Genomic DNA, 22,233 nt, shown 5'->3' with positions numbered 1-22,233 from the left:
TTCCCTCTCCCCCACATTCCAATGAGCCTGGCAATATATCCACAACCCATGTTCATGGGATTTCAGAAGGGGCCATGATAGGGAGGATGTATACATTTTCATAAATCTGCCTAGATGATATTTTTCTTCTAATATAAAATTAAAACATCCATCCCTTTTGTAAACAGTCACGGTCTTCTTAACCAGATCACACAGACAAAAATAAACAGCCATGAGGCAGAATGGTGGATTTGAATCTCAGCTCTGCTGCTTATGTCTTCTGCGACTTCTCTGGGCTTCCATTTCCTCATCTCTACCCACTTATACCACTCTGGAAAATATTTAAAGACATGTTTAAAAATTTTTCTCCTGACACAAGATTGATGGGACACAATTACAAAAGCAACCATTGGCAATACAAGATAAAGCACATTCACTTACCCCTTTGTAACTAACGACTGTGTACCTGGGAGGTGGCTCTGTCTGTGAGGCCAAATGACCCATATGGCAATTACACCTGTTTTCATGAGTGCTAGGCTTTGACCACGGGCAAACTTACCAGAAAGAGCGTGAATAACAAATCATGGGAGAGGAAAGATGGGGACCAGTTGTGTGATTTCATCAATACTGAGAACTCCCTACCAGGCAGGTCAGGAGATTCTGCAACTTATAGCTAGTCTATGTCAGAGGGTACTTGAGGTCAGATCTACTCGGATTCAACATCACTACTACCCACTGTATCACACCACCTCTTTAAACATCGTTATATTAACTCTGGGCTCTTCAAATTTGGAATCCAAGGTTCTAGGTAATGTGTGTGCATGTATGTACACATGCACACATACACACACACACACACAAGGAAGGAAGGCAAGAAGGAAGGAAAGGAAGGAAAAGAAGGAAAGAAAGGAAGAAGGAAAGATTAGGTAATATTAAAATTTTCCCATTTTCTTCTTTTTGTAGAGAGGGAGGTTTCCTTCAAGGAATCCTAAGGTTTGCCCATGGTCACATACCAAATATATGTCCAGTGGAAGGCCTTGAACCTTGGTCTTCCTAATTCTTAGAACAACCCCTTACCTATCATATTACAGTGCCTTTCAAAGAGGTCCATTACCAAAATTTATAGAGGACCTCTCTTCTAAGCTCCAAAACTTCATTTAACACATCCCCAAGGTAAGAAGGTAGCAAGGTTTGGGAATGTTCTCATGTTTCCCAGAAAGGGTTTTCTCAAGTCATACAAGATGCAAGCTCATCCCCCAGCTTCCAATGACCTAGAAAGTTGGAAAAGGTGTATTACGAGACAACTGACTTCTCTATATCCCTCACACAAGATTCACAAATGCTAAGAAAACTAGGGGGTAGGGGTGGGGAGAGTCCAGGAGGTTCTCCTATTCCTTTAAATACTCACACTCATGGCAGCTACATCATTCTCATAGGCCTCTCGAACTTTCTTCATAATCTCCTGCTCAGCTTTACAGCAGTTCTCAATAGAACCCTTAACGGTAATGGTCCTCTCAGGATTGTAAAGGGTCAAGTCCTGCAACCTGAGGAGAGGAGCAGAGAAAAGGAAAGACCTTGAAAGCTATTTCCCATAGGTTACTGCCAAGTCCCAGAGAGGAAATCTAGAGACCTGAATACTAAAAAAAGGTAGTATTATGCATTATAACTCTTAAGGCAAATAGCTTATCTCATCTCTCAGGGTTAGTTCCCCTTATCTAGAATAATGGGAGGGACCAGCCCAGACTATTTGAACCTCCAGCATAGGTTAGAAGAACAACGTGAGATTAACCAAAAGTGTATTGAAATACTTCAGATGGATTTCTTGAAACCTAAAGGACTGCCAAAGATTATCCAACCCCCACCAAGATTAGGACTACTAGATCACTCTACTTGGAGCTGGTTGTACTGGGATAGAAGAAAAAACAGATTATGGCTGGATAGCTTCACCCAAAGGATCTATTGGACTTCATACCTCTTTGGAAAAAGAACAGGGAAGGCAGACTGCTTCACCTACAGATAAGAGTTTAGAGGTAGAAGAGACTAAGGAGAATAAAGAGCATGATACTTTCAAAGGGAAAAATTAAGGTCCAGTGCTCTCCTGAATACCCTTCCCATTTTAGCAGAGCATATGTCAGGAGAGTTTATTACAAATGCATTGTAGTAGGGTAGAGACAAGAATCCCTTAGTCTTGGGTCCATAGTGCAGGGCTTTCCCAATTCAAATGGTTGGGGATGGAAAAATCAATGCAGTGAAACAAGAAAGGCCAGAGTTGGGAGGCATCAGAAAGATCAGTTTACTCACCTTCTTCTATAAATGTTTTTCCTTGACTAATAGGACATTCACAAAATCTCAGGTCATCTGACCCAGCTCATATCAGAACAAAAATGCCGCGCCTCCCCCCCCCATCCAAAAACAATGGTCATTCAACCTCTATCTAAAGACACTCATTAATGCAGTCTCCTTACTACCTTCTGAAACATCTCATTACATTTCTGAAAATCCCTATTAAGAACGTTTTCCTTACTGGCATGGAACCTTGAGCAAGTTACTTAACCCCGATTGCTCAAAAAAAAAAAAAAAGAACGTTTTCCTAATATCAAGTTCTAAATCTGAATGTCTGACATTTCTACCCATGTTTAGCTTAGCTCCCTGGGACCAAGCAGAGCAAGTTTAACCTTTCTTCCACATGAGAACTTCACATGGGGTTGACATGAAATTAGCCCCAGAATCAAAAGAACCTTGGTCTGAATCCTCGTTCTGCCACTTATATCATTTAACCTTAGAGGCTATTTCTCCATCTCTACAAATTGACCTAGAAGATATCTATAGTTCCTTTCAGCCTTCTCTTTCTGCTCTTTAAAAAAAAAAAAATTCCAATTCATTTATTTATAGTTTTCAACATTCATTTCCACAAGATTTTGAGTTACAAATTTTTCTCCCTATCTTTTCCCTACTCCCCACCCCAAAATAGTGAGGCTACTGAATACTCCTTCCCCCAATCTATTCTCTCTTATATCCTCCCTCATGCCCCGCCTAACTTTCTAGTAGGGCAAGATGGATTTCTATACCCCAGTTCTATTCTCTTTTAAAACATCTAAATATCCCTTGTTCTTTCAACTAATTCTTATGCTGCTTGGTTTTTTATTTCTTCAACATCCCAATTGTCCTTTAAAGAATATGCTCCCAAACCCCACCAACTCACCCTCCAAACAGTAGTAACATTGGGAAAACTGCAACTATCCTATAGACAAATATAACAAGCTAAAGTGAACAGATATCATCTATTAACCAAAAAGTTGTGTACAAAGAAGTGAGGGAGGTAACTGAGATCCAAGCGAGGAAAACTATTGATTCCAATATCCCCAAGATTGTGGCTAATACAATCCTGGCATTTTACTTCTCTGCCTATGGGAAGAGCAATGAAAGAAAAACTCTTACGAAGAAATGGTGATTTTGGTCTCCGTATCCTGTTCCACTTTTTTCAGGTTTCGTCCTTCTTTGCCAATTAGACGTCCCACAAAATTATTGTGGGCCAGGATCTTCAGAGGGACCTCATCAGCTCTTGAGAGAAAAAATGAATGAATGATGAATGAAAAGGCATTTAAGTACTTTCTATGGGCCTTGAGATGGCGCAGTGGATAGAATACCAGACACGGAGTTAGGAAGACTCATCTTCCTGAGTTCAAATCTGGTCTCAGACACTTACTGGATGTGTGACCCCAGACAAGTCACTTAACCCTGTTTGCCTGTTTCCTCTCATTTGTAAAAAAAAAATATCTGGAGAAGGAAATGGTAAACCACACTAGTATCTTTGCCAAGAAAACCGCAAGTGGGGTCATGGAGAGTCAGTCAGACACAACTGAAACAACTGAAAACAAAATGTGTAAAATGCTAGAGATGCAAATTGGAAAGTTAAGCAATACCTGCTCATTTTCTAATAGGGGAGGAAGGAATGACACATAGGCGATTTTCCACTGCTAGTCTAATGATAATGAGACTCCCATATAATCCAACAGGGAGACTAGGTCATCATCTCCAAACTCTTCATTTGTTCACATCTTCAAAGTTCAACTCAGATACCACATTCCCCATGGAGCCTTCCCTAACATATTCCAAGTGAAAGTTTCTTCTCCCTCCTCAAAACTTTCATGAGCCCTATGTCTCAATCTCTTTTTATCCTCAATTAGAATATTAACAACTCACATTTATATAGCAATTTAGTGCCAAGTGTCTTATATATATGTCATCTCATTTGATTCAACAACCTTGTTAGCTAACTGCTTACAACTCCCATTTTATAAAAGAGGAAACTGAGGCTCAGAAAAGTTACATGACTTTCCCAGGGTCACACAATTAGCAAGAGTCTGAAAATATTACATTTCTTGAGCACAGTACTATTTAATTCTTGGTATGTACAGCATTTTGCATAAAGGACACACTTAATTGAATAACTGTATAAAGGTGATGATAGAGATATAGAGTTCAATTTAGGGCAACTAAAAACAAAAGGACAGAAAAAAATGAAAGAAAATAAAATTATTTTGGCTACATAAAATTTAAAAGCTTTACACAAATAAAACCAATGATAGAATCCAAAAAGAAAGGATAGAGGAAAAATATTTACATCACTGAAAAACAGCTGTTAACTCTGATATCCAAGATATACTGAGAGTCAGCACGAATATTTCGTTCTCCAAAAGATAAATCATCAAAAGATATGAACAGTCTTCAAGAGTAATTGTAAGCTACAAATGACTCCATGAAAACATGGTGATTAGCAAAGGTGACAAATGATAATGTATCTGGAATCAGACGCATTCAACCAGACTCTGATACTTGAACCCAACCCCTAGATTTTGCATGAGAAAACTGAGACTAAGGGTGATGAAGTGACTTTACCACACTCTCACAGCACAGGTATAATAAAGGTCAGAAGCGGTCCTCTTTCCCCCAGTGCTCTTCACTTCTATGGGAAAAACTATGCACTAACTGGGTCCTTTACAAATATGTTACCATAGTCTTAACAGGGCCCTCATTACAGAACGGCAATCCTTTTAAATTTCCCTAGTGGATTCACTATTCCACTCACTACAGTGGCTCTCTCAAAACTTTTAATCCCTCCTCAAACCTCCCATGGCTCCCCTTCTTACCAGCCTCTCAGCTAAGAACTTTGCCTCATATTTAATTGGAAAAAAAAAAAAAGGTCATTCAATAAGATCTCCCTCTTCTCACATCTCATATCCTTCAAATTCCTTCCCCTACTATCTCCACCTTCACGTGTCTCACATAATGAAACGACCCTAGCACAAATGATCCCATCCTGTCTTGTCTAGTAGGTTGCTACCTCTCTCATCCGTGCTATTTCACTTCTCTCCCTACTGCCTACAAACATGCCCATGTCTCCCCCACCCTCAAACACCTGCACCATCCCCTCCCTTTTGTAGCAAAGCCCCTTGAGAAGGCCATCTACACTTGCTGCTCCATTTCTTTTCCTCTCACTGTCTTCTCAACCCTCTAAGTCTGGCTTCAGACTTCCATCAATCAACTGCAAGTGTTTTCTGCAAAGTTACCAGTGATCTCTTAATTGCAAAATATAATGGCCTTTTTTCAATCCTCATCCTCCTTGACCTCTCTGCAACCCTTGATATGGTACATCACCCTTCTCTTTCTTGATACCCTTTTCTCAGTTTCATGACACAATTCTCTCTTGGTTCTCCCTCCTCTCCTTGGTCTTCTTGCCTGGACTTTCATCTAGGTAAAGTTTGCTAAACAGAAGGGTCTCACAGGCTGTCTCCCAGCCATTTCCTCTTCTCCCTCTGGACTGTCTTATTTGGTGATCTCATCAGTTCCTATGGCTTTAACTACCATCTCCATGCTGATGAATCTCTGATCTACTTATCCAGCCCTAACCTCCAGATTACCTATTGGATGCTTCAGCACCTTAAAAACACAAGTCCAAAGCTGAACTCATCATCTTTCCCCTCAAATTCTCTCCCTTCCCAAACTTCCCTATTACTGTTAAGGACACTAACAAATTTCTCAAACATCCAGCTTCACAACCTACGTGTTATCCTCAATTCACTCTCTCTCTGTTCCACTCCTTGCTCTCTCTCTCACTCCTCCCCCATTGAATCTGTTGCTGAATCCTGTCAACTTTATCCTGGTAATCTCTCACCTATGTCTCCTTCTTCCTTCTGATTCTGTCACCATCTTGATGCATGTCCTCATTAACTCACATCTGGACTATTACAGTTACCCACTGGTTGGCCTCCCTGCCTCCCACCTTTCTCTACTCTCCCCAGTCCATCCTCTATCCAGCTGTCAAGGTGATCTTCCTAAACCACAGGTCTGACTATGTGCATGCGCACACGCGTGCACTCGCACGTGCACACACACACACACACACACTCTCATTCACACCATTCAATAAATCCCAGTGGCTCCCTATTACCTCCAAGATAAACATAAAATCCTGTTTGGTGTGTTCAAAGTCTCTTATACCCTGGCCCCTCATACATTTCCAGTCTTCTTACACCTTATTTCCCTGCATGTGTTCTATAATCATGCTTGCCTCACTTTCCTTGCCCAAGACTGACTCTCCTGGCCCCATACATTTCTACTGACTGTCTAACATGCCTAGGATCCTTTCCCTCCTCATCTCCTGGTTTCCTCCTCATCTCAACTAAAATCCCACCTTCTATAAGAAGCCTTTCCTGATCCTTTTTACTGCTAGTGTTTTTGTTCTCCGGATTATCTCCAATTTATTCTTGTTTGTACATAATTGTTTTCATGCTATTCATACTATTAGACTGTATGTTTCTTGAAAATTCCCCCCCCCCCCCTTTCTTTGTATCTCCAGGGCTTAGCACAGTGCCTGATAGATGGCAGGGACTTCATAATGCTAGTTGACCAACTGACTTGAGCTGTGGAATTACACAAGAAAAATAACTTGGCTATACATCCCCTTAGACCCAGTGATCCAGGTGGTCAGCAACAGAAAAAAAAAAAAAAGGTTCAACAGACACCAAAATACTCAAAGCATTACTCTTCATAATGACACGGAAATAAAGGGGGTATCTTTCAATTAACTGCATGATGGCAACCAAATAAAAACAACCCTATGGTATGTGAATGCAACAGAATACTAACCAGTAAGAAATGACACAGAGATGATCTGCATCACAGATCAGGGTCAATGGACATTGGTTTGGTAAAGAGAAGAACGAGAGTAAAATAGCCTTACGTCTTGGTATCTTTTGCTTCTTTCTGCATTATTTCCAGAATCATCTTGCAAGCAGAAGAGCACCCTTCCGGGGTAGAGTGAACGCTTATGGCCTTCTCGGCTGCTCCAGCATTCTCCTTTCGGTGAACATCAATTCTGAGGATTGAAAAGGTAAGAGATTATTGTACCCTCCTAGCAAAGTGCTGACTCTTATATTTGACTCAGGAAATGCAGTCTTTAAATGGGTGCAAAGCCAAATGCACAAGAGAAAGGCAGGGCACCAGAAACTCCATGGTGCAGACTTTGGTCTCACTGACACTGCCTTAATGAGGGCTGGCCCTAAGACAGTGTCTTAACCTGGGGATAAGGAGGACCAGTCTGTGAACATAAAAGGGGAAAAAATTATATCTTCATTTTAATTTACTGAAATTTATCATATTTTCATTTTCATTTACTGAAATTTATCATTTTCTTCAATTATGATTCAAACATGGTTCTGAGGAACAGACCATGGGCATCATGAGGCTTCCAAAGGCATGTATGAAACAAAAAAGGATTGGGAACTCCTGCCACAGGGCCACATTCAAAGTTTCACAAGCAAACTTTGAAACAAACCTAAGGGGAGAGGTGTGACACTTGTTTCTCAATCTCTAGCAAAAAAAAAAAAAAACCAGGGGAGGGAGAGTGAAATCATCAAAAACGAAAAGATGGACAAATAGTATAAGCCTTAGTCAGTTGTACTTGGTAAAACAAAGAAATTTGGTATGAAAATGAGTATCAAAGGGAACTACTTTGTCCTCTATCGATGGCTCCAGTCCTTAACTAGGCTAGTCAATTTCTTGGTTCTACTCAAATTAGAGTAGTAGGATCAAAATTAAATTGAAGAAACTTTGTTAGTTATAACCTAATTCAGCCTCTCATCCTGTGAAGGAATACTCAACCACACTCACATACTGTGGGTCCTATTTAGTAATGTCTTAGAGGATAGTGCCTTTCTTGACCTCAATTGCAATCATGTAACTAGATATCTTCACTCGGTCATTTCCTGTCACCACCTTGACCAATTCCTCTCTCCTCATCTGATATTTATAGAATGAAAGGAATTGGACTGGGAAGCCCTGATCCTCCAAAGGGGAAGACATAATATATCAGTGACCCTGAACTCGCTTCTTGAAGTGAGGAATCAGCTCTATAACATCCATCCCTTTTACCTTCTCCCCAGCCCCAACACTAAGCAGGATTGTCCTACACACCACGTCCCAGTCCCCAAATCATATATATACACATACACACACTCACTTAGACTGGGTCTGCTTAGTAATGTTACGGATGGTGGCCCCTTCCTTTCCAATGATGGCACCTACATACTGGGTGGGCACCAGGAGTCTCAGGGGAATATCCACTGGCTGCTGCTTAGAGGGAGCACCTGCTACCACAGGTGAGCCCTGGCGGGGCTGACCCCGGGAATTAAAGCCACCCCGGCGACCATTCTCAGGACCCTGAGCCATCTGCTCATCGGGGATGTAGGAGACCTTCAGTGAGTGGTTCTCCAGCTGGTGGCCATTCAACTTCATGATGGCTCTGTGGGTACAGGGAAGAGACAGTTATCCAAGTAGCCCTCAATCTCAGAATGAAATTGAGAGTGTGTGTGTGCTCAATCTGTTTACTGTACTTGGTACTGGAGAAATACCGTGGAAGTACAAACCATCCCCACACCTGGAGATCTTTTAGTCTAAAATTAATAACAAAGAAATATGATTCAGAATCTTAGGAGTTATCCAGTCTAAGGGTAGAGACCTGATCACCACCCCTAGGTAGCCTTCAACCTGAAGTGTCCCATTTCCCTTAAGGAATTAATTCCCATTCAGATGCAAAGGGAGACAAGATAGACTTGTTAGTTGGTAACAAGGAAGGCATATTTTAATTTTGAGAATTACATATGAAATCTTTATTATGATTTGTCAGGGGGAGAGTGAAGAGCATAAAAAAATTCTGTATTAACAGTAATCATTGGCCTGACCAGAGTCCAGCTATGCTTAGGGAACACCAATAGAGAATTTTAGAGTTGGAGAAGAACTAAAATTTATCAGTTGGTTACTATGTGCTCAGCAAAAGCTGAGCAACTAGGACCCAGAGCAGTTATCTAATTAATGCATGTTAATTACTCAAGAGTAAACACAAGCTAAAAGTAAACACAATTCCTATATCTCTCCATAGCAAAGTTCAAAATGGGACAAGGTACTAAAAATATGGAATGTAAAAAAAAAAAAAAAAGAAGACTATCTGATAAACCTGAGGTGGAACACTAATCAAGCACTCTTAACAATCAGTGCAAATTAACAGTTTGGCACTATTTTGGACTAGGTATTACACATGTTGAAAGGGGACAGGAAGCAAAAGAGTGATCAGTTAGGATTTTCCCAGGAAGGTTTCTTAGGGGCCATGAGCTTTGAAGGGTAGAGCCAAGAAGGAAAAAGGACTCCCAAGACAAATAGAATGAAGAGTATTAAACATAGTTTGTATCATTTGGCTAATCCAGAGGATAAGGAAAAGGCATTGCAGACTGGCTGAGCTGGAAATCATGGGAGGGAAGCCCTAACAAGAACATGAAGAGGTAGGGGAAAGAACACCCTCTGTCTTACTCTTGGGTAAGCAAGAAAGCCATCAGGACAAAAAGAAATGGCAAGGAAGAAACAGTATAACTATTGGAGACAATAAATTGAACTTAACATGTGGTTTAAAATGGATAGCCATTGCTGGAGATTCTAAATTTTGGTGATTTAAAAGATTAAAAAAATAACCAACTCACCCACCCTCACACCCCTCAAAAAAAAAAAACCAAAGAACTGGAGAAGATGCCTACAATGAGGGCACTGATCCCACTGAAGGCATTTGATATTGCTGTGCCCCCTAAAACAAAAGATACTGTTTATAAGAAAAAACAAGCCTGCTTATATTTTACAATGCCTATGACCTCTGGGAATGCCTGCTTTTCCCAAGGAGAGGAGGCAGGTCCTCCTTTCAACCGACAGATGGAGCCATTGACCCAACAAAGAACCCTTGGATTGGACTATTTAGCAACCAGGCTGAACTCCAGAGATCAGTTTCCTCTCAATAGGCTCCAGTACTGTGCTTGGAAACACTACCACCCTGATTCTAAAGTAGATTCCTATCAAATAAGCCTGAGGGTTTTCTATCCCTTGTTTTCCCTCTACTTCAACTGGAAAACTGGGGTCAACCTCACACCCATCAGATTGGCTAATGTGACAAAAAAAGGAAAATAAGAGAAATGGAGGTGTGAGAAAACTGGGACACTAATGCACTGTTGGTGGAGTTGTGAATTGATCCAACCATTTTGAAGAGCAATTTGGAACTATGCCCAAAGAGTTACAAAACTGCATACCCATATTCGGCAATTCTACTACTAGGTCTGTATCACAAAGAGATTTTTTTTTAAATTTGAAGGACCTATCTATATATACAAAAATATTTACAGCAGCTCTTTTTGTTGCAGTTGAGAATTTAGGCATCCGCCTATACCAATTGGGGAACAGCTGAACAAATTGGTATATGATTGAAATGGAATATTACTGTGCTATGAAAAATAACAAGCAGAATGATTTCAGAAAAAAGTAGAAAGATTTATATGAACTGATACAAAGTGAAGTGAGCTGAACCAGAACACCACACACATTAACAGCAATATTGTATGATGAAATGTGAATGACTTAGCCATTCTCAACAACACGATGATTTACAACAATTCCAAAGGACTCATGATGAAAAATTCTATCTGCCTTCAGGAAAAGAACTGATGGGCTAAAGCATGCTATTTTTCACTTTTTTCTTTTCTTTTTTTTGAGCTTTTTTTGTGCAAAATGACTAATATGGAAATGGTTTACATGATTGCAGAGTATAACCTTTATCAGATTAAGTCTCAGGAAGGGGGATGGGGAAGGAGGTAGGGATAGAATTTGGAACTCAAAACTTTTTTTTAAATGTTAAAAATTGTTTTTACATATAATTGAGGGAAAATAAAATATTACTTAAAACGAAAAAAAAGGAAAGAAAACTGGGGTCACTTAAGAGAGGTTTGTGGTTCAAATAATAAAAATAAATTACCACTATTACACATATTTGTACAGTCCTTTAAGGTTTCCAAAACACTTTCCTCACAGCAACCCAATGAGACACACAGTATACAAGTCAATATGGTCCTCTTTACTGTATCCCCCCAACCACCAAGCCTCCCTCAATATTGTCCATCTCCCAGCTAACTCACTGCCTGGTCTGTTCCCGATTGGAATAGGTAACATTCACCACCGCAGTCTCGCTCTCGGTATTAACTAGAAAAAACAAACCATAAGCCAGAGTCAGAGCTAGGGAGTCACCTTTTCCCTACCTCCACCCCCTTTCCCAAGGCTTAAAAAAATCCAATCATTCTTGAGAGAGAAAGTTCACATCACAAAAGCCTCCCAAAGCTGTGGTTCATTGGCCAAAGTCAAGTCACAACTGTTACTTTGCCAAGAGATGTGCAAATTCCCCTCCCCGCACTTGCTCTTTTAAAGTTTTCTTTCTTATTCACCATTCCAGGACAGGTGAAGTGAAGTATCCATCAAGTGTGGGAATTCTGATGAAAAACCCTGGATAGAATCCTATCTCTAAAACCAAATCGTCACAATTTATTCTATCTCATATCTTGAAATATTGAATGACCCCACCTGTGTAGATAAAAGTGTTGAGTTGGTTTGATTAAAAAGAGGCCTGATTCCCTGGGAGGCATCCAAGTCAAGGGCTGGAAAACTATAGCCTTTGTACAGTATAGTTTTTGTACAGCAAAGAATGCTAAAGATGGTTTTTTACCTTTTAAAATAAGCTTTTATTGTATTTTAAAATGTAAATAATCCATTCTCAGCTACAAAAACAGGCAGATCACCTCCAGGGTTAACCACAGCTAGAAATCCCAAACTCTGCTAGTGAAACTCACTACAGGCTCTTCAAGTCACCTGCTTAACCCTGCTTGTCTAGTCAAGCCCAAAGTGATTTGTTAGTACAGGCTGTGAACAATGTTGGGCAGCATGATTATTCTATGATGTGAGTTTCATCCTGGTATTTATGATAAAGGCTTAGTTGAAGGAAAAGAGCTCCAGATGGCATCTGGTCCAGCCCCCTGCTTTCAGGCAAGTGGAATGTATGACCTATGCTGGGCAGGTGACTGACTGCCTGTTCTCTTCAATCAGATCTCTAAGGACAAGAGACTACACAACTCATCTTCTCTCTCTCTCTGACAGTATCTAGTTTAGGGTCACAGAATTGGAAAAAAAATCCAGAGATCCCTGAGACTAACCTTTTCTGATACAAAGGAGGAAACTGAAATCCTAAAACCCTGCAAAAGTCTCCCTCTTTGCTAGGTGGTAGATTGGGAGTGGAGGGTCCTTTAAACAGAGGCTAGAAGATCATTTATCTGGCATGTTATAGAAGGAATACTTTTCACATATGGGTAGAACTTGGTGACCACTGAGGTCACTGCCAACCTTCAAATTCTGTGATTCTGTGATACTTCTTCCCCCATAAACACACCTAATTCCGTAAAGGTTAATAGGTTTTAATGGAGATAAACAAGTAAGATATAGTCCTTGCTCTCAAGGAGTTTACAATCTTTTTTTTCTTTTCTTTTTCCGAGGCAATTGGGGTTAAGGGACTTGCCCAGGGTCACACAGCTAGTAAGTGTCAAGTGTCTGAGGCCAAATTTGAACTCAAGACTTCCTGAATGCAGGGCCAGTGCTTTATCCACTGTACCAGCTAGCTGCCCCAGGAGGTCACAATCTAATAATCTCTCATATATGTGAGTACATTTGACTACAATAAACTAACCTGTATTTCAATTAAATCACCTGATAAGTTACCTTTCCTTCTGCAAGGTAAACAATCCCATCAACTTCAGGCTCTGGAAAGCTCTCCAGGTTTTGATCTATTTCTTAGGGTTTTTTGTGGAAGTATTGTGACCCAAAGTGGTCATAGACCATTAATTATCTGAAGTGTTTGACACCATCGAAGAATAAATAAATGCCCCACACTTCTTTGCTTTACATGACTAAGAGAGGAAAAGGACTTTGGAGACCACCCAGTCTAGGATTAACTTAACCTGGCTTCAGTGGACTTTCTAAAAAAATATTTTGCTCTATTGCAAAATAATTGGTTTCCTTTGCAATCCTATATATTTCATTTTATGTATTTAAAAGCTTTTTTTCTGTGAGGAGGCTTATAGACTTCAGACTGCCAAAGGAGTCTTGTTCTAATCTTAACTTCTTCATTTTATACTGGAGGAAAATGAAGACCAGAAAAAAAGTGACTTCATCAAAGTCACCTGGTGAGTTTCATGGTAGGACCAGAACTAGTTCCCAAGTCACCTGACCTTCAGTCTGAGAATCTTGCTATTGTCCTACCCTTTCTTGTTTTCATGAACTCTCAAAAGGATCGTTTCAGTGAACCACATAGATATTCTCATGGGCGTTGACAGACCAGCTGATTTCTCAGCCCTTCCAAACACCATGGCCATCTTCTCCATCTCACCCTCTTTCTTACCTTGCTCACAGCTCTCTACTGTGCCATACTGAGCCAGTAGGCTGTCCAACACCTGTAAAAGCAAAGAAAATGTCCATGGTGAACACCACCCCATCTTCTACAAGCTCCACTTCAATTAACTGAACAAACATTTAAGTCCCTACTTTGTGCTGGGCACTGTACCAGGCACTGGTGAGAGATAAAAAGACAAAAGCTAAACATTCTTTACCCTCAAGAAACTCGCATTCTCTATGGGGGTTTATACTTCTGAAAGCCCCTGCATTCACTTTGGAGTAGGACCTCTTCCAGAGGGCATTGAGACATATTCAGGGCATCTTGAAGAACTAAGGTGGGGGGGGGGGGTTAGAAGATTTAGAATAATGATGATGATGCTGATGATAAAATCATAACAATAAAAATCTATATAGTGTCTACTACATGTGAGGCACTGCTCCGAGTACTTTATTTTTTTAGTTTTTATTTTTTATTTTTTAGTTTTATTTTTTAATTTAATTATTATTATTATCTTATTGATCCTCACAACAACCCTGCAAGGTAGGTGCTATTATTATCCCCATTTTACAGATGAGGATACTGAAACAGAGATTTAAGTGACTTGCTCAGGGTCACACAACTAGTAAGTATTTGAGGCTGGATTTGAGTTCTGGTCTCACTCTTGACTCACCACCAGCTGCCTCAGAGTCTATAACCTTTTGATAGTGAGGGGTAGAAGGAGCAGAAAAAAAAAATCCAAATAGTCTTGTCTACTCATTGGTGTAGGTGAAGGGCCAGACCAGTTAGGGAGAAGTCGTTCCCATTCTTGTTTCAATCCTTAGAGAGCAAAGCTGTGATGAAAGCTGGTGGTTTTCTGACCTGTATCGCCTCCAAAAATGTGGAGACACATGATTTGACAAAGTTTGTTGGCCATATTTGTATGTATGACTCATCCCAGCTGGAAACACTTTTGCAAAAGAGCAACCATATATCTCTGGTATATGCATCCTATTTCAGTGTCCCTGGCATAATTATGACTGGAAACTGCCTGAAGGTAGGAACTTCCATCTTTCTTTTATCTGAATTTGCACCAGAAGCTGGTATAGAACTCTGCCCATAACAATGAATGTTCAGGCCAAGGGAATTCACCAATTAGGCAGTGATTGAATGATGATTTCTAAGATTTTCTTAGATGATTTTTAAGTTCACTTCCAATTCTTAAGATTCTAGGATTTAACGCCAAGAGGGAGCCCTGGGACAGATGAGCAAAGAACAAACAAACTTGGACTATCAAATGATGTACCTAAGGCAACAGAGGAACCTTTATAGTCAAGGAAAAACAAATGGATATTTATGAGAAGACAAGAGATGGTGGTGGTGGTCAGATCTGCAGAGTTCAACTACTTAGGCCAATTTTCTGCCACTTCCAATGCTCCCAGGTATGGCACTCACTTCATAAGCCCACTAGGTCACTGCACCTCCTCTTCCTACAAGGAGAGTCAGAAGGTGATTAATGAAGAGCTAGGTGGTACAGTGGATAGATTGCTAGGCCTAGAGTCATGAAGAGTCAAAATCAAATCTGGCCCCAGGTATTTACTGGCTATATGATCCTGGGCAAGTCATTTAACCTCTTTTAGCCTTAGTTTCCTCAACCATAAAATGAGGATAATAATAGCACTTATCTCCCAAGGTTGTTGTGAGGATAAAATGTGTAACATGTTTAGCATAGTACCTGGTACATAGTAGGTGCTTTATAAATGCTAGCAATAATGATGATGATGGTGATGGTGATGATGATGATGATAATAATGATTGAGTCCTGGTGTGGGGGAAGGGGCTCAGAATCTATCTCAACTCAGTGCCAGATACCCAGGTTCTATGATGAGAAACTTTCTCTCCCTCTTAACTATCATCCCTCTCCCCATCCTACCATGAAGTGACAGCTGGGAATACTTTCGCTCCTCCCTATTCAATCTGCAGACTTGGAATGACATGTGCTTTCTTTCTATAAACCTCCCAGGAATCTCTCTCTCAAGTGAAAACAACTGCTCTTTGTCCTCCCCGTCCTGAGGGTCCCCTGACGGGTACTTACCTCCCATCGAAGCTGGGGTGGGATATTTCGAATCTGAATTTTCCGGCTCCTGAAATGGAAAGAGAAAGTGGTCCGTCACTCATGCCTGGACCATGATCTAGATGCCAAGATAACCAATGGCATTGCCGTTAAAATTCTTCTTGATTTTTGTTTCAATATCAGCTTAATTTTTAAAATATTCCCGCCCTTTCCTCCCTACTCAGTGAGGGAATCATTGTACCAAACTGCAAAAAATAAACAAAAAAAGCGAGTCAAACCAACCAATACATCCAAAATGTCCAATAGCATATTTAATATTCCTCATCCTCTAGTCTCCCACCTCTGGAAGGCGGGGAGGGGTGTTGCCTTTTTTCAGCTCTTTTTGTGGGCCAGCCAAGCTTGGTCTTTATAATTATATCTTTCAGTTTCCATCTTTTTGTTCTTTCCAATTGCTGCTATGGCATTGCCATTTCTAATAACCACAATAACCACATACATGCCATGGATACCACTACACAACCTTAATCCCCATCTCTCAAGGATAACCTACTCACAGCTATTTCTCAAAGGCCAACAAAGTCACCACCACCAATTTTTTATAGTGGCAACATTGCGTAGTGGTAGAAAGCACTCAGTTTACAACCAGGGTATCCAAATTGAAATCTCAAATCATTACTGTTCAACCCTGGCCAAGTCACAAATTCTGTGGGCCTCAATTTTTCCATCTATAAAATGGTGTGGTTAGATTATCTCCAAGAGGTCCCTTCTGATTTTAAACCTCTAGTCCTGGGGCGGCTAACTAATTTTGTTAATGCATGCACAGGGAGGCCAAGATCACATGGGCCTTGAATACCCTAGCAGATAATATACTGAATTCAGACTTTAAAAATTTGGAGTCACATCTTGGTTTATTACCCGCCTATAATATCCTTATACCTCTACTTCCTCATCTATAAATATGAATAGAGCACCGGTCCTGGAGTCAGGAGGACCTGAGTTCAAATCTGACCTCAGATACTTAATATTTACTAGCCATGTGACCTTGGGCAAAAGTCACTTACTCCAGTTGCCTTGCCCTCCCCCCTCCAAAAAAAGTAAAAAAAAAAAAAAACCCAAACAAAAATAAACCCCAAAAGAGTACCATTATAAAAAATCTCTAGTACTATAGATCTTAGTGCTGTGGAAATTGGGTTTGAGTTTGAGTAACTGAGAAGGGGCCCCATGTAGAAACTCTACTTTTCTAGAACTGGGTTATCAATAGTAGTATTACAGATTTAGGGAATCAGCTAAGTCTAAGAAGGGAGCTTATGACTTGTTTTTCTCCCACCCACCCATTTCTTTCTTTCTTAGCCATCTGTAAGTATTCTACTTTCCACCATTCCCACACTGCTCTCCTCCCTAACAACATTCAAAATATCAAGAGAATGAAAAACTCTTTTTTTTTTGTTTTGCACCACACTTCTTCCCCTCCCCACCCTTTACATAGTAGATGCTTAATCTGGCACAATCTCTCCATTTTACAAATAAAGAAACTGAGGCCCAAAGAGGCTGACTTTCTTGGTGACATGGGTAAGTAAAGTCTACACTAATGAGCACAATGAATTCACTGGCTGTCAGGTTGACATATCACATAAATTACTTTAGCTGACCAAATGATCACATAGCTGTGTCTTTAGGTTCTTTGTGTCTTTTCACTATGAATACACAGAGCTCAGGAGCCATGTCAATTTATTCAGCCAGCACTATACAGTGTCTATGACCCAAGAATCAAGAGCCCTGATGAAGTCATTTACCATCTCTTAATTTCCAAGCATGACAATCTTCTCTAGTTCCCATTAGAAATGAAAGCAAAGAAGATCAGAGACACTTCAGACTTTCATCAAAGAAAGGTAGTATTGAAGCCCCTTCTGGGATGAGACAGCAGAACTCAGTGATATTGGAGAAAGAAGCAGCAGATATTAATGCCTGTCTCATGGCTGGATCTTGTTAATTTTGTTAATGCATGCACAGGGAGGCCAAGATCACATGGGCCTTGATACCCTAGCAGAAAATGTGCTGAATTTAGAGTTTAAAAATTTGGGGTCACATCTTGGTTTATCACCCACCTATAATATCCCTATACCTCTGCTTCCTCATCTATAAAATGGAAGGGTTGCTCTAAAATGGCCTCAAGTCCCTTCAAGCTCTAATCTACGATCCTATGAGCCTGGACAAACCACTCAACATCAGAAAAAAATCCTTCCAGGGCCACAGACTGTGATCTCAGTCCCAGAACAAGCTCCAAGCCATTGGTATTAAAAAGAGGAGAAAGAGAAGGAAAAGATTTTGGAAGGATCACTGCTGAGATTATGGAGGAGTTACAGTATTATCTTAGGGGAGGTCAAAATCAAAAGAAATAATTCCAATAGTCATCAAATCAATGCTACCATTTCCTGAATAGTATGTGTCAATCAATTTGCCCTATGACAACCACTGCAGTCCAAAGCACTTCATCTTCCCCCAGAAAATCTAAGTTATTGAGGGTAAGGAGAATCTAGCTGGCTTGTATTTGTATCCCCAGGGCTTAGCACGGAACCCACCACAATTAGAGTGCTGACATTTCTCTAAGAGAATTTGCTTTTTAAGTCCAGAAGAGCCCCAAAGCCTGGATAATTCACCGGGAAATGGAGCCATAACAACCACACAAACCTTCTGGAGTTTCCTTATTTGGAAAATGAGGGGGACAGTGCACAATCTTTAACCCAGCTACAGCATTACTAGGCCAATACCCCAGAGAATCAAAGATGGGGGGGAGGGAAAAGGGAGAGAACCTTATGTACAAATAAATTCATAGCAGCTCTTTCTGTCAATAAATTATGGTATAATGGATGTAATGGAATATTATCATGAAGGGATCACTTCAGAGAATCATGGGTAAGATTCATATGACACAAAATATACAAAAAAAATCTATAATCAGAACTGATTACATAATATGGCAAAAGAGAAACAACATTGAAAGACCCAACTCTAACCAATGCAATGACCAACCACAACTCCAGAGGACTAATGATGAAGCATCCTGCCCCACTTCCTGACAGAAAGGATAGACTTAGGAGGAAAATGAGATATACGAGGCAAAATGAAAGCTTTACAAAATAAGGACCAAAATGGCCTAAGGTCCTTTCCATCTTTTATTTTACGATCCTGTAACCCAAACACCATATCCAGCACAAAATGGCACTTAAATATTAAGTAAATTGAACTGAGTTGTTCCTGGGTCAAATTGTGCCTGCACTGGAAAGGTGCCTTTGACTATATACATCCAATCACCTCATTTTACAAGAGGAAAACTGAGGACCAGAGAAAGAAAGCTACTCATCCAATGATCACATGAAAGAGTTGGAGACACGGTCAGGAGTGGAATCTAGAAATCCCAATTCCTCCAAAGTATTCCTGTAGTCTAGCCTGGTTTATTTGGGCGCCCAAATGGTCATGGTTCTCTCTAAACTCTAAAATGTTTCTCCCAGAACATGGCCCCATCATGGGCCAGAAGCACCAGAGGTTACTCTATCACCAGCCAGGGCCCAGGGCTCTTCAGCTTCCCTAGAAATTTAAATAAGGACAAAATCACATAAACTTTTTATCTTTTGTCTAAACATGTCAAAGGTCTCACAGGGATTCATTTGCTCCCTTGTTCGTTCCCCACCCACACTCCCTCTAGAGGTCTTCTTTTCTGGTAGGTTGGTTAAGAGATGGGGGGACAGGGTGGGTAGAGATGGGAGGTGCGGGTATGGGAGGTAGGGCAGTGGTGAAATCAAATCTCTTCTTGGGATGTTAATCCACATCCTGAAAGCAAAGGCATAGAGATTGTCTGGAATGTCAGGAATGTCCCAGTCCCTGGAAGCGGGGTGGGAGAACAGAACAACCAGACCAATGAATGAACCCAAACTCTCCCCTCCCCCAATCCGATAGGCAGGGCCCCACACACCCCTCCTGGGCACACACCCTGCCTTGATAACACATTCTCCATACCCCCAACCAACTTGGAATTTTTAGTTCTCCCCTCTACATAGGCAGACAGGAAAGTCCAGATCCAGGCCCTTTCCCCAAAACATTAAAACCTCAAATCACAGACAATGCAAAGAAGAGTCCAACAAACCTCGTAGGTCCACACGACCTGTGGTAGTTTGTAAATTAAGTGAAGGCAAGGCAAGAGACAACAACTCTAGCTCCAAAGAGCCGAAGGTTACAAATGCAGTAAAAGCAGAATGTTACTACCACAGTAATGTTATTCAGTGGCAAACAAGTCCACATTACAACCTTCAGCTTTCTCAACTTTCTGTATGCTCTAAGAACCAACCAGTGTGAGTTGACAAACATTCTGGGGCTGTGGGCAGATTTTTATTTCCTTTCAATCTCTCCTAAACTGGCCACCTCAGGCTATGAACAAGTGAACCAGAGCTGGGAACTTGGCAAGCAAGTGCACTGGATGTCATTCTCAGGATAGTCAGGAGAGGCTTCAAGATGGACTCCAGGTGTATGTGGTTTCATGGGGAAAGACTCTAGAGTAGGAGGAATGGAGCAGCAGAGCTGGGTTCCAGCCTTGTGGGGCTACCACCACCACTGCTGACTCAATGCTTTTGGCCTCAGTTTCCTCACCTATAAAAAAGCGTGGGGGTGGATTTTCAAAAGCCAAAACTGGCCCTCCTAGCACTACAATGAATTCTATATTCTGTGCCTCTTTCAGGTTCTGGGGGCTATCAACCATCAAGAGAAACAATGAAATATAAAAAACTAAGAAACATATTTGGGAGAACTTATAGAATTCTACAATTCTATATCTTGGAGGTTTTTTGGTTTCTACTTACTATGTCTATAGCTAGAAGAGGACACCATTTAGGTAATCTAGCTCAATTTCATTCTCAAGAATTTTGTTCAACACTTATCACACTGCCTGGCACATAGTGGGCACTTTGGAAATAGATTTTCCCTTCTCCCTTCCTCTCCTTATTTTTGGGGGGGGGGGGTTGTTTTGGGGGTTTTTTGGGAGACAATCAGGGTTAAGTGACTTACCCAGGGTCACACAGGTAGCAAGTGTCTGAGGCAGGATTTGAACTTAGGTCCTCCTGATTCCTGGGCCAATGCTCTATCCACTGCACCACCAAGCTGCCCACTCCTCTCCTTTAGAGAAGAGAGGCTCAGAGATGTTAAATGATTGGTAGTCCCAGGTCACAGTGATAATCAGTGACTGGGCAGACTTTTTTGGGTCCAGATTCAGCCTATTCACTGCTGCCTTTCTCTGTGGACAGAGACCACACTGTCCCCCGGGTATGTTCCCCAGACTGGAAGGGCACTGAACAACCACACTCATTCTACATGTTCATTGTGCCACTCCAGTCACAGCCTGAAGGAAATTGATATGGGAGATGCATGACAATTCTTTGGAAGAGTGAAGAATTTGGGAAAAGACATAGTGGCAAGGAACAGGCAGAGGAGAAGCTTTCCTTTTCCTTTGGCAGTTTAAGAACTGGGAGAGCCAAGTGCAGCTATTAATCCTTGAAACAGATTTTCCTACATACATAGGGTGGCTCAAAAGACAAGGTGCTTACAGAATTGGGAACAGAGGAAGTCCCAAGAGCTGGCAACCCAAGGGAAAGAGCACCAGGTAGCCCCAACTTCATCCTACTGCTTTCACATTCCTAGCACAGTGACTGATTCAAATTTCCAATTTGGAAAGGTTATTCTGAAATCGTGTAAAGCCTGAGTTAAAGTAATATGATGGAGATGAAATTGTGCTCTTTTTCAACAGCCCTGTACTAGATCATGTGAGTTTTAATCTGTTAAGTACTGTGACTTCCCAAGGGAGGAGGGTGACGAGATAGCTTCTCAAGGTCCCTTATAGCTCTGACATTCTGTGTTCTCTTACTCTGAATAAATATAGTGATTCCAACCAGACTAATGAAGTGTTGCCACGGTGAGGTCCTGCCAAGCCTATTCTCTTGAAGAGTTAGCTAGCATGTATAACAAATGAGTGTGTCTCAAAGTGCTTACAAATGTTGATTTCCTATAGGTTAAAGATCCCCCAGAATCTTCTTTACATTAACTTGCTTTGCAAGCTACACATTTTTCCATAGCTTGTGCAAAGGTATCTTTCAGGACTGGAATGATCTTAAACTTCTTAAATTAGTGGGTCTTAAGTAATTGGCCTTTACTGAAATAATCTTGTTTTATCATCAAGGGCTGTGGTTGCAGCTGGCTGTTGAGGAAATGGGGGAGGGGGGTGTGTTTAGAATGCATGGGAGGAGGAGGGACATCTGCCCAGGACACCTGTCCTTTCTTAGCAGGCTGGGGCCTCCTGAGAGGGCAGAGTGCACACCTGATAGCTAACTAGTAATTCTGGGGAAGTTAGAAACTCCCTCTC

The 22,233-nt window shown here is 41.0% G+C and overlaps 1 protein-coding gene across 3 annotated transcripts in view; it reads right to left on the bottom strand.

Moving 5' to 3' along the window:
• Positions 1 to 22,233, bottom strand: part of IGF2BP1 (insulin like growth factor 2 mRNA binding protein 1) — a 69,008-nt gene that overhangs the window by 13,099 nt on the left and 33,676 nt on the right. For all 3 annotated transcript variants that reach the window (XM_069064345.1, XM_069064346.1, XM_069064347.1), the window contains 7 exons: positions 15,852 to 15,900; positions 13,787 to 13,838; positions 11,484 to 11,547; positions 8,501 to 8,782; positions 7,223 to 7,357; positions 3,418 to 3,540; positions 1,388 to 1,523 (listed from right to left, as the gene is read on the bottom strand). In XM_069064345.1, the coding sequence (XP_068920446.1) occupies positions 1,388 to 1,523; positions 3,418 to 3,540; positions 7,223 to 7,357; positions 8,501 to 8,782; positions 11,484 to 11,547; positions 13,787 to 13,838; positions 15,852 to 15,900 (841 nt within the window). The remainder of the gene's footprint in view (positions 1 to 1,387; positions 1,524 to 3,417; positions 3,541 to 7,222; positions 7,358 to 8,500; positions 8,783 to 11,483; positions 11,548 to 13,786; positions 13,839 to 15,851; positions 15,901 to 22,233) is intronic.

The sequence above is a fragment of the Petaurus breviceps genome, unplaced genomic scaffold, assembly GCF_028583685.1.
Source record: "Petaurus breviceps papuanus isolate PSGF00001 unplaced genomic scaffold, PetGlider_PUasm1.0 90630, whole genome shotgun sequence".
Lineage (NCBI taxonomy): Eukaryota > Metazoa > Chordata > Mammalia > Diprotodontia > Petauridae > Petaurus > Petaurus breviceps.
The sequence above is the reverse complement of the archived record's forward strand: the minus strand, read 5'-3'. Positions and strand labels throughout refer to the sequence as shown.